The 12,886-nt window shown below is 37.3% G+C and overlaps 2 protein-coding genes across 6 annotated transcripts in view; one reads left to right on the forward strand and one right to left on the reverse strand.

The window, feature by feature from the left end:
• Nucleotides 1–2,289: 2,289 nt before the first annotated feature.
• Nucleotides 2,290–3,798, reverse strand: LOC132912993 (lysophospholipase-like protein 1). The gene is made up of 4 exons (XM_060970875.1): nt 3,260–3,798; nt 3,027–3,151; nt 2,687–2,947; nt 2,290–2,604 (listed from the first exon to the last, which is right to left on the reverse strand). The coding sequence occupies exons 1-4, from the start codon at nt 3,336–3,338 to the stop codon at nt 2,371–2,373; spliced, it is 699 nt and encodes a 232-aa protein (XP_060826858.1). The 5' UTR covers nt 3,339–3,798; the 3' UTR covers nt 2,290–2,370.
• A 195-nt stretch (nt 3,799–3,993) lies between these two features.
• The window catches only part of LOC132912967 (septin-7), a 43,992-nt gene continuing 35,099 nt past the window's right edge, over nt 3,994–12,886 (forward strand). For 2 of the 5 annotated variants that reach the window (XM_060970830.1, XM_060970831.1), the window contains exon 1: nt 3,994–4,159. In XM_060970830.1, the coding sequence (XP_060826813.1) occupies nt 4,121–4,159 (39 nt within the window). In that variant the 5' untranslated portion in view covers nt 3,994–4,120. Of the gene's footprint in view, nt 4,160–10,885; nt 11,040–11,537; nt 12,265–12,886 lie in introns of those variants that run through there. The other 3 variants (XM_060970826.1, XM_060970827.1, XM_060970829.1) reach the window with 3 other exon arrangements.

The following is a 12,886-nucleotide window of genomic DNA, read 5'->3' on the forward strand; positions in this document are numbered from 1 at the left end:
GTAGTAGTATCCTTTGAAACAATCTTCGTTTCTTTCTCTTACCACAAGTTTCAAGTTCCTTTTATTTGAAATCAATTATATGTAAAATCGGTTAGATAAAGGTGTAATTAAATTAAAAAAATTCATTTACCTTGGGTAGTAATGTTGTACAGCCAAGTCGCCCCCGTGGTGGTCAGAGACTCCGTAATTTTGCGCGATCCGTACACCACGAAAATAATCTTCTTAAATTTCGCAGAAAAATATTCTTTTCTCCCCTTCAACGATTTTTAAACACAAAATGATTATGTCGACAGTCGTTACCCGTAACGTATCGCATTGCGCGATTTAAAGTTTCTACGTAAACTAACAACAATCCAAGGAACGTACACACAACTTAAGTGGTACGTTAGTTATTTATCGTTGACACGACAAGATAATAATTCCATTAACAATCTCATTTCTCTTTTCTATCTCTTAATAAATTATTATATTTCCGCGGCAAATTTGCTCGTTTTGAAATTTATCGCGAAATATTACGCGGTCAAGATTATTAATTTACATTGGAACCAGTTTGAAGCTCGTTGTCAATGACATTGGAGGAAACGACGACGGTGTTATATTATATCGCGGATCCAATGATCCTCGCGACGAGTTCGCAGGAGAATCTCTTCACGAAGGCATCGAGCGTGAAGTCGAACAACGTAAGTACACTGTCATCATGGAGATACTCTTGACCCATTTTAATATCTCCCCACTTAACATCAACCTGCTGCTTTTCGCCTCCGATGCCTCTATTTTTCAATTAGGAACGTCCGCTGACCAATACATTTCGTTTCTTATTTCTTAGCCGTGTTCCCTCCTCACCACCTAAGTTCCGACGCTTAGGTCCTATTGTCGTATCTCATCGCGACATTTCCTCGTCACGTACTTTCGTTAGTGCCGTTTCTCTTCCTTCCTCTTTTTTCTCCTCTGTTATCTTCGTTTCGTTTTAGACAGCTGTATACTGTAACAAGATTGAATTTCATCGATTGAAAATTCAAATTTACTGAAACGTTTGCCGATCGATTTCATCAGACGCAGTACGGTTTTTATACAGTAGAGCGACGAATTCGACAATTCTGTTAGCTATATCGTGTTCAAGTCAAACGATATTTACTTGTGCGACAAATTTTGCATAACAGTCGATGACACATAATATACATTTCAATTTAATTAACGCTCTTCGATTATCAGCAAGCAATATTCATTTCATTCGTTTCACGTTTCACGTTCATATTTTCATCTGAAACCTTTGCAAGGATGCAGGCATTCCATTTAATTGTTAAATCGAATCGTTGACATCCCTTTCCGTTGACTTTGACGTCATCGATTGCAGATGAAGGCGCGCCATATTATTTACAATTTACCGAATGTCCAGCTGAACAAATTGTAAAGTACAAATTAAATAATACAAAAAAAAAGATATTATTTACTGTCGATGCATTGTGCATTCACACAATAACTTTTTAAAATATTTCTTTTCTCTACGCCGTATAATTTTGATGTAATATCTAGAAACGTCACTAATATACGTATATTTCTAAATCGAGTTCATTTATTGTTTGTAAAATCAATTGTTTGTAAAATCAAATCGAATTAATTAGCAATTCTTCGTGATTGAGATTAATCGATTACAAGTTAAATGCAAATATAATACTTGTTTGTAATAATATATTTGAACAATGTCGTAGCCATTATTCACGCACATCATTATCGCACATTATTGTCACACTGAAAGATAAAACTGTGTACATGTGATAATATGTAGTAAATTCGAGGGGTAAATTTCATGCTACATAATCACTTTTAGTCTCAACAATATTTGCATAATATTTGCATCACGATTTATAACTATTGATCTATACAAAGTAACACAGTAACGTTTGAACTTTTTACTTCTTCTAAATCTTCGTTTCGTCGAAAGGATAACGATTACAAAAACGGTAGTATTTATTCGTTGTATGTACCTTAATATGTGGGTTATATCCGGTATATGAGGCCAGTGTGTCGACTGCGTTACTACTTTACTACCCTCGAACTTCTCCGTTGCTTGTGGGGCGCAGCACCTTCTCGCGACCCCTTGAGACCACTGGCTTACGATTCGTCGATGCTCTACTCGGTGGCGCTTGTTTATCTCCCTCCTATCCTGTTCCCCACTCTCGTACATAAAATCGTTGTAGTTTTTTCTACCCTTTCCCATCTCTTTTACTTTAATATTTTAAACATAATCTTTCTTATTAGTTTCTAAATTTTACTCGAAGAATAAATACATTTTTTTCTCATACATATCGTTTATTTAATCAAAATATTTATAACAATATTTTACAAAAGTACAAATTTCGTATAGTTAAGTTAGTCAGATAATTTCTGTGGTAAAATGTTCAAAAGCCACTCTTTGAAGGCCTGTATCTCAATCCTACTTAATTCGTGATCTACGCCATTTAATGGTACAAATTGAGTATTAACGCCAAGTTCTTTTAGACTGTTATAGCATTCTTCTCCCCATTTTATTGGGACGAGCTTATCATCAACACCGTGAAACTGCAGAAGAGGTGGTGCACGTATTCCTGGATTGTTTTTCAAATGCTATACGTGATAACAAAAATAAAGTGTCAAATGTGTTGATATTAAAATATAATAATGTGAGAGTTTATACCACCATATGTACCTGATATACAAATGAATTTTTATTAAGAAAGCTAGACATAGCGCAACATCCAGCTAAAGATAATTTGTACTTATATGATAAATACATCGATAGGGCTCCTCCCATTGAAAAACCAGCAAGAACGATTTTATCATTTGGTATACCATCAGAAATTTCTTTATCGATAAGTTCTGCGATAGTTATACACATTGAATTTATTGATTCAGTGTCTTCTTGGGCTTCTATAGATATATTCTTACGATCGAACCATACATGGCTTTGCTGGAATAACGATTAATTTGTATACATTATCAATCTGTTTTATGCGTTTTAAATTTATTATGTCGATTCACCGTATTACCATCCCATGAAGAGGCGTATAAGATTGAAGAGGTGCGGTAGGGTAAATAATTTTTATGTGTGGAAATTTTAATTCCTTCCTATTCATAATATCTATCCACTCTTTAAAATTACTCCCAGTATCTCCTGAAATAATAATATGAAAAATTACTTTCAACGTTCATCTATTAATTATTTCATATAAAAAATAATCGATAATAAATAAAAACTTATTGACAAGTAACATAAATGTACCTGATCCATGAAAAAGGAATAGACTAGCACTATGGATGTTAGTGGCATTTACAACGTTAATCTTAGGTAGCTTAGCCATATCACTCTTAACGTTTTATCGATGATGACACCAAACTAGTCGACAACCAAAAACTGATTGATGACTTTTCATATTGTTATTATAATTATCTACACTTTTATAATCATTATCTTCCCTTTATCGTGCAGAGCATGACGTCCAACATTTCGATCTTACAATTCCTAAAAGAATAACTTAAATATTCCTATTCCGTGAAGGTAGTTCTCAACGTTTAAAAATTGTACGATAGATTTAATAAAATATATATGTACATATTTAATATATATTTATACTTTATACTAATTGTAAACAGGAATAAAAAGTGTGTAAATTTATTAAAAACATTTGTACAATGCACTTTGGTAAATAAAGCCACGTTATGTATGCCAAGTATACGTGTCTCTCCTAATTCAAATATTTATCAATTATCGTAAATTAAAATATCAATCTATGTTATAGCATGATAATATCTCGACGTTAAATATATATTACGATGTAGCCGAAACAAATACGAAGTATTTTCATAGGAATCGTACGATGAAAGTGTTGGGTCAATTGTTTATAAAAAGTTTTCGTTCGACGGTCGAATCGTTGACATAACCTCGTTTCTGCGCACGCATATCTCGATTACCATTCGACTTTCTTCGAGATCATTTGAAAACGCATGCCAGACAGCGGTAGCGGCTGGGTTAAGGCATGAGTAGTTGGTCGCGTTGACAGGGTTTGGTGTCGTGTCGATGGATACGTTGGTGGTGTTCTGCTAAAATTTTTCTCACGCTGTTCGATCGGTAGAGTTATGTTTAATGAATCGTAACGACCTAGCGGAACGATGCAGAGAAGTGGTGAGTAGTGAGAAGCATTCTTCAACGCGTGCAATACGTAGAAATTCGATGGCTCGTTGAGACAACCATTTTGAGGGCGCCAAATTTTTGCGTCAATACACAGCGCCGTAAGCCGTAACTGCCCGGTCAATACAGCAGCCGACCTAACCTACCAACTATTTGATGAAACACTTTTTCAACCGTTTTAATTTAACCACATAAATTGCATTATTACTTTTTGCTCTTTACGATTGCATCACATGTATCTTTAGAATTGAGATTCCTCTGAGTTTTGTCATTCTACAACACGTAGTTCATTCTTACCTTCTTTTGTACAGTGTACAGTTCTTACTATTTTCTTTGCGTACGAACTCTGTCAACAGTAACATTTTATGAAATGCATTGTGCGAGACATAATATATTCTCACTTTTTTTGTATTACGTATAGGCATATTGTGTGATAATTAATAAGCGACTTCCTATTGCAATAAATATTAGATAACAATATTATAGTACTATATGTGTATTTTTCGTTACAAATATTGTGTACATCACGCATAACATGCGTGTGCGATTTCAGATTCAGACAATGTTAATACAATTAAAATACTTAAAATGATCGAATGATTTAAATAAGCATTTGTTAAGATCAGGATAAGTATATGTAAATTTTTTGTCAACTAGCTTTTTCTAGTAAAAATTAAAGATAGAGTTTTCTTTCTACTCTCGCTGTAGAAGATCGTGCAGCTTGCATTACTGGTTGTACGGTGTAGTTCAATGTTATGTTTCATCTCACTTATCACCATCACTTACTCAACCGTACACAAGTGGTCTAAATAGCACGGTGTAAATTGCCATCTCAAGTTAACCAGGAGGAATCAAAACAAATCTTTTCTGAGAGCTGAACTCTCTTCCTGCGCGCTGTTTATCTTAATTACATTCGCTCTATGTCTCGCAACAAAAATAATACAACTTGATTATTTTAAATTACCTTATAGAAATTATTTTTTATTATTTTAATTCCCCTATTTACAAGCCAATAGATACATTAAAGTTTGTAACATTAATATTTATTAAAAAATATCAGGAATATCGTTGGTACGGAAGGAATATCATATAGTAGTATCTAATATTAGCGTATAGTATTAATGTTTGTGATCCAGCTGTTTTACCAGTGACCGTAATGCGGTGTCCCCAACTAGCTCGTTTTCTTTAGTCATGTAACATTAAACTATTATTCTACACGACTCGGTGAAATCATATCTGTCGCATATATTCTGATCTTGGTAGTAATGCAATAATAGCGAGTATGTACATCTTGTCTGTCCGTGTTTTTTACTTTCTTCTTGAAAGGTGTGTCTATCTATATCCTTAGTGAAAGAAAGTTACAATCATATCGTTGTTTCTAATCCATTAAGGATGGACGCATTGCATCAACGCAGCATTTCATTTGTGACATCTTTCAATCAATTTACACTATCGAATTCTGTTTTTTTAATTTGTTTGTTCGGTCATTCGTTTTTTTTTTTTTCTTTTCTTAACATTCTGACTACGAACGATAAATTTCAGGGATTTCTCTTCGCTGATTCTCCCACCTGGATTTTACAATTCTCTGACGTTTAAAGAATTTCACGTATTTGTAACATCTTTATACTTTTAATGGGCTAACGAAACGAATAATTTCAGATTGTTCTTCGATTTCGCTTGTGAAATAATTTTACGTTGAATACGAGGAATCATGGAGTAAGCAGCGACGAGGGAAAAAAGGAAATATAACGATCAGTTATTACTGATTGGCGACGCATTCCGAACCTTGCTTTATTGTACATTCATTTGTCTGACCTCGAAGCTAAACTTGAATGAATAGCTATCTGTATTTAAAGATGGCTCGAACTTCTTCTTGTCGCCTCTTCCGACTGCATCCTGAATCGAAGCTTCTATTTAAACGATCGTCGACTGAAAAACATTAGCTAAATATTAGCAACTTATCGATAGTGTCGTTAATTTGGTATATGTACATATGTATGTAAGATAAGGGAGAGTAAACGAGAATGTAAGTAAATTATACGGCCACATGTTGAAATTTCACTTTTGTAATCATTATCTTATCGATACCAGGATTCCGTAACCGATAATTTATCGATAAATTATCAGTGGACATTTCCAAATTCTCTAGGGTGTTTGAAGAAATGTCGAGGGTGCAAAGAGATATGTAAAATATTCAAAGTATAGCACTCTTTATAATATTTAGTAGATAAACGAATTTTCTGGCTTCCATCTTTTTGTAATTATATTCGTAAAAGTAAGAACATCGTATAAATATTTGGTAGTATTAAAAGAAAATCGAATAGCGAAACGAACGTTTGAATAGCGATCTTCAACTCGGTTTGCGCAAAATGAATTTTATTCTACTCGAATTTCGAGTATACATATACATACGTACTCGACACAGCGAGCAACTTCACGTCATGTATTATTCACAACAAGCGCAGAAAGAGGCTTCTTTCGTTTCGAATTCTCCATATCCCGTCGATATTTCATCCACGTTATTCCACGAGAAAGAAAAAGCCATCGCTCGCCGTTAAAAATCAAACTTTCTTCCAATTCTGTCTTCAACTCTGTGTCATCGACCTCTCGTTTATTTCTACAGCTATGCCTGTCCTGTAGTGACATATAACTTTGAAGTTACGCAATCCTATATCAAATTTTTAATTCTCTACTTTCCTAGAAAAATTGTACGGAGAAACGTAACGTTTCGAAAGAACGTGTAAAATTTCTTTTCAAAGCACTAAAACCCAGATCTCCAACAAAAAGGGTCGCGGCGACTCTCGACTCGAGACCGGCTCAAGAGGGTCGCAATGTGTTTCCCGAGGCCTTTGCCACGGTTATTTTTAATTGCAATTAGTTTCATAGAAAATTTCTACGCGAAGATTTCCAAAAGCTTATTTGTTTCGCGGCACGACTATTCCGTGAGACGAAAGCCAACGATTTCGAGCTTCACAGCGAATTAAGAACGATGAAAGAAAGTCCACCGCGTATATATACGTATTAGACACTTTCTTCGGTGCATTATAAAATTAGAAAAAATCATTTTACGGAAATACGAAGGCGGATTATAAAAGGGGCACGACATATATCAGAATACTTTGCGCTAAAATGTTAAACGCGTCGATACAGATGCTTAATAGATTATGCGCGTGTTCCTATGCAAATTCATACGCAACGATACGATCGAGTAGTTGGAATAAAAATAACGAATAAATGGAGAATGTGCGGTGCGTATAGGATGGAAGTTGGGCGGGTGATTGACGGGGCAACAGCCACGGCAGCTTAGAACCGGTGCACCGGCCGGTAAAATAGAAAGAAGGAAAGAAAGAAAAGAGGGAGGCAGAGAGAAGACGCTAGGTTTAACATTATAATTGTGCCGCGCACAGAGAACGGCCGGCCACTTCATCGCCGGCACGTGAAACACGCGGAGGCTCGCCACCACGCCGCTGGCCGATCGTGAACCCGCGTGCCTCGTCAACATTTTAGTACACTTTCTGTATTCGACGTATAGAGTGTAGACACGCGGAGCCCTCCACCGAGTTACCGAACATCGCCAACCGGTACACGAGGATCCAATTCTTTTCGCGTTCTTCCTCCGTTTCTTCGAATTTCTTGCGATTCCACGAGTGGAATCCTTGCCATGTGTATAACAAACGGACCAGTGGTAGTGGTAGCAGTGTGGTTTAAACACTTTAAACTGTAATCAGAGCAGTCGATTCGACGCTGGTGTCTCTCGATTACTCTTCGTTTCTGCGACGATTCTTCCTTGACAATAAAAAAACGCGCGTGTTCGATGAGAAGGAATCGAGATTCCGTGTTTCGGTTGGACGACCGATCGTATTTCGATACGACTGAGCGAACAAAGGATTGGACCAAGGACGAAGCAAGCGTACGGTGTTAGCCGGGTCGTTCGAGCGATCGGTCATCGCGGGCACTGTTTTCATCGATCGAGATCGTTTTATCTGGCAGAGTCGTCGTTCGATCGGTGGAAGAAGGAATCGATGGAATTTCAAACGCTTTCGTTCCGCGCGAGTAACGAGAAAACGCGCCGTGAAATCTCCAGCCGATAGCTCTCCCTGGCTAATCTAATTTCGAGTCTTCCGCCGCTTTTGTAGCGCTGCATAAATCTCAGGAATCTCGCTTCTATCGCGGTTATCTTGCGTTATCCGATCCGTCGATACGAACGAGGTGAAACGAGGAACATCCGATATCGAGATCGAGCCGGCTTCTTAATTCCATCTGTTCCATCCATCTCGATACAGAGTTAATATTTTCTCCACTTTTTACGTGTATTTACGGCTGATCATCGGTTAGTACTCTGATACGTGTTTAGTTAGTTTACTACGATATTTTACCTACGTAGGAACGTTGCAGAGGAATTCTTCGCTAAGAGCGAACGTTATCTCTCGTTTAGAGCGATATCGCGTTCGAAGGTCTTCGATAATTTGGTTTCGACGTTTCGATCCTGCGCTCTTGGAATTTTTTTCTCCCTCTTTTTTGTTTCGACGACGAGGAACAACAGTTTAACGTTTTATCTTCTTAAGCACCAACACTGAGCCAACACTGCGCCAACGCAACATCTCGCGCAACATTTGCAATTTTTTCATCGGTCGATTTATTCTATTTTCTAGCGTCGCTTCGTCCGTTCGTTAGTGGTTATGAAAAGGAACTGCAAATATTGGACGAAGGTTTCATATATCTTTTTGCATGAAACGCTTTTTCTTGAAAACGCTATACTTTCTTTGCTTTCTCTACCTTTTTCATTTTCGTGCTTGGTCTTTGGTGGGTTAAGGAGAACTTTAGCGTGAAATTTAAAAAGAGGATCGCGTGTATTAACGTTTCTTCTATCGCGTACTATTTTTCCCAATCGTATGAGCCTTATCAAGGGTAGCGAAAAATACGAGGATCGGATCGACGATGGGCCGCAGGATGTAGCGGAGTTAAAGTACGGTCGAATGGATGTGCCAGAACCAGCGCAAGGGGAATTCTCATGATATTTAAGATCCGACACCGGCATTTTCGCGGTTCTCTACTTTTTGCGATATCTATTTTCGTGCCACGTTTACTCGCGTCTCGAGCTGGTCCCGTGATTCCAGCGAGTTTCAAGCCCGAAAGAAAAAGTTTGATAGCAGCGACAAAGTAAAGGGGAGGAGTTGATATTCCAATGGTCAAAATGGAAACCTCCACCGTGGTGTTTATCCCGCAAAATACACGTAAGCGTCTTCTTTTGCGGTACCATTAATTATCAATGAAATAATCTAGCGACGTATAATCGTAGCACACGGACGAAAGAAAAAAAGTTTTTAATTTTTCGATTGACAGAGAAATTAGAGTTAATTCGTTGTACGTATGTATCTTGAAGCGGTCGTGAAGCGATCGATCCATTAAGCGTCAACGTTGAACGTAACCTTAATCAACCGATTAACATTTCGTTCAAAATCTTTCCTCGATTCTACTTTCCAACTTTATAATCGCGAAAGAAAGTTCTAAACATTTTATTTCAATATCTTTTGCATCTAGGCAGGTGGTACAGTTTTATATTGGTCGTTTGGTCTCTAAAATGCTAGCCTGCTATTAAAATTAAGATATTTTCAGGAAGTCGAGTCGTTTAATTCGATTTTTGAGTGGTCGAATCGCGAATCGCGACTATGACCCTTTCGTGAAATCGATAGGCACAATTTATACGTGTTCCACTTTTGTCGAACGAGACGGATTAATTCGCATCGCGTTATCGATATTTCGATTAAATTGCTCGCTCGAAAGACGTACCTTTTTTTCTAATCGGATCGTCACATAGCGTTCTAGTCGATTGGAACGAGAACGATATTCGAGATATCTCGAGAATTGGAAACATGGCTAACTGATCCAAAGATAATTATTTATATACGTACACGAGTTAGCAGGAAAAAACGCATTCTGCAACGAACATGTATCTGTGTGTCGATAAAGTAGAATCAGAACGAGTACGTTCCACTATAACGTTCTAACGCGTTAATACCCTGCTCGAGATAATTAGTGGATCGCCTAATCGAATGACCCGATTGCCCAATAAGGTTGTCCTCGGCACTTTGCCAGTTTCAATTACGTTAATTCCTTCGCTGCATTCCACAGTGTAGATTGACAGTGTAGAGAATACAAATCAATAATCGAGCAAGATGACGAAAAAGAAAGAACGTATGATGAACGTAACGGTATAATAATTGAGGCACGATATACATACTCGAATGAAACTCTACTCATAATAATATAAATAAGCGTACTCGATACCCATTTTACGTAATTTAATACACGATAACCAATTTTCGAATTACCTAAAGCAATTCGTTTATTTGGACAATTTGTACAACCGTTGAATATCGTGGCTTTGACAATTATAACGATAATTATATGTATAAAAAATGGTCGCTTTTCAGATATTTATTAACGCTAGAACTAGCAAACCATTTAAAACGGCTGGTATCAAATTTTTCACTTTGAACGCGATTACCAAAAACCTGCAAATATTTTTCCTAATATATTATTACCCAATGTTTATTATTATCAAGACGAACACTTTTAAGAGCTGTCTTTTTAGTCGTACGTTTTATCTAGCAAATCCGACGATATTTTGTTCGCAATGTACTAACATGAACGTTATTTTCCTTCATCATCGCCGGACCTCATCCTTATCCCGATATTCTTTTATCGCATTCCTCCTTCCTTCCTCGCTCTCTCTCTCCGTTTTTCTGTTTCCGGTTTCACGCGGATGTTGGATGACCACACGCTACGCGATAAACGCCGACACGATGACGATGATCGCTATAACCACGACAACGTCACAACCGCCACGGCTACTTCGGACACCACGGCAGCGGTAAGTTTCTGATAAGGCTAGTCACATTCCAATTGTCGGCCGACACGCGTGCAAGCGCGTCCCGTGTTCGCAATACTAAAATCACGGACGTGCTTTCCGTACTGGCAATCCGTACGATTTGGTTCACCTACCAAGGAGACTGTTTCGTTTACCATTGCCTCTTGTCCTCGCATTTTCTTCCATTCGTAATTCGTTGACGAAATACGACCGATCGATCTCTGCTTCGATCCTTTCAGTGGGCATATTTTCCACACCGATACCGCATTGTTATTCCTTCAAATCTTGACACGTTCAATCTACTATATTTATATCTAGTATATTACCTGAAATCTTTTCGTAGTTTACGTAATTCTCTCAACTTTCGTTATTCTCTTGTTATCGTTATTTAACTATTTCTTTTTTTTTTTTTTTTTGTAAAATAATATATATATATGTGTGTGTGTGTATATTTTTGTTAGAAATCAATGTCCAGTTCGTAGCTGTAGCAATATTTAAATGATGACGAAACGAAACCATCGCTTCAGCATCATCGTTGAATCGTGTCGGATTGAACGTGTTAAGCGACAGTTCTTTTCTGTGATATTTCTGACACACGCGGTGTAACGTTCGAGGAAAACGTTCGAGATATCAGTGTTCGATGATATAGTGGTAGGATTCACGCAAACAATCAAAATCATCACAGTGAGTAAGGTGCTTGGAACGCAAGGTGCAAGTTTTGCACCGAAACGAAGGGACAATCGATGTGCGATACTGACGGCGCGGCCTATCATGGAATTGCGATAACCACTGATAATCAGGCTCGTTGGAAGTTTTCGCGTGAGCGCGTCCAATTAATCCTGTCTTTGGTGTTTAATTGCCTTTGTCATATAGACACGCGAAATTCGTTCCTTAAGTAGTTGAATTAATTGTTCCGAGGTTGGACGCTTCGCTATTGTGAGCTGCCAGTCGTTTATTCGTGTATTTAAAGTTGTTCCTTATCGATTCGTATAATCAATTACGTGCTCGAGTGCCGAAAATGTTACGGACGTCAGAGGGTATGTAAAGTCTGACGAACGGCGATGATCGATTGAATTCTAACGAGTGGTGCGCGATTAATAAAGAAAACGAGGACGATCGTTCTGACGATAGATTCGTTAAAATGTCAGCATCTGCAGCATCGAGAGGTCGCCTAAACCCGGCGATCCTTGCCAAATACAATGGCCAACTAACCAAACCGTTTCAACAGGTAGTTACTTTCGTTATATTTTTTTTCTAATGTTTATTTATTCGTTCGATAATAAATTTCTGATAAACGAGAAATAACAAGTGACACAGATAAATGGGAAAGAAGAGAAAGAAAATAGCAAGATCGAATTGTCGACTTACGAAAGAAGTAGCAATCGATGGTAAAAGATATCCAGTTAGGCAGATTTGTTTTAAATTTTGCCACTACAATCGTGATAGATGTTGCTCGTGCAATGTAATACTAATGCCATTTCAAAATGTTTCATATTGTTCGTAAACGATTTCGTTTCTTCGCTATATACATATATACACATATACAATCAAGGTTAAGCTCTATTAGCATCCTTATCTACATGCAAATTCTCTAAATTATTTTAGTTTTTAGTTTAGTTTATAATATTACTCGAATATTGGGTCGAAGAATAAACGTTGAAAGTAGGTTAGATATCAAACTGTGATACATTTAGGTAAAGCGGTATGAAATTATTAAAAATCGTCGAGTACCGAAAGAACGAGGATTGCAAAAGTTTCTTTAAGCGTTCAGGAATAATGGCAATGATCTGAATGATATTGTGTAACTTGAGTTCTTTACGGTGTCAATGATCGCCGATTGACTTGCCGAG

Source organism: Bombus pascuorum, chromosome 12, assembly GCF_905332965.1.
Source record: "Bombus pascuorum chromosome 12, iyBomPasc1.1, whole genome shotgun sequence".
Classification (NCBI taxonomy): domain Eukaryota; kingdom Metazoa; phylum Arthropoda; class Insecta; order Hymenoptera; family Apidae; genus Bombus; species Bombus pascuorum.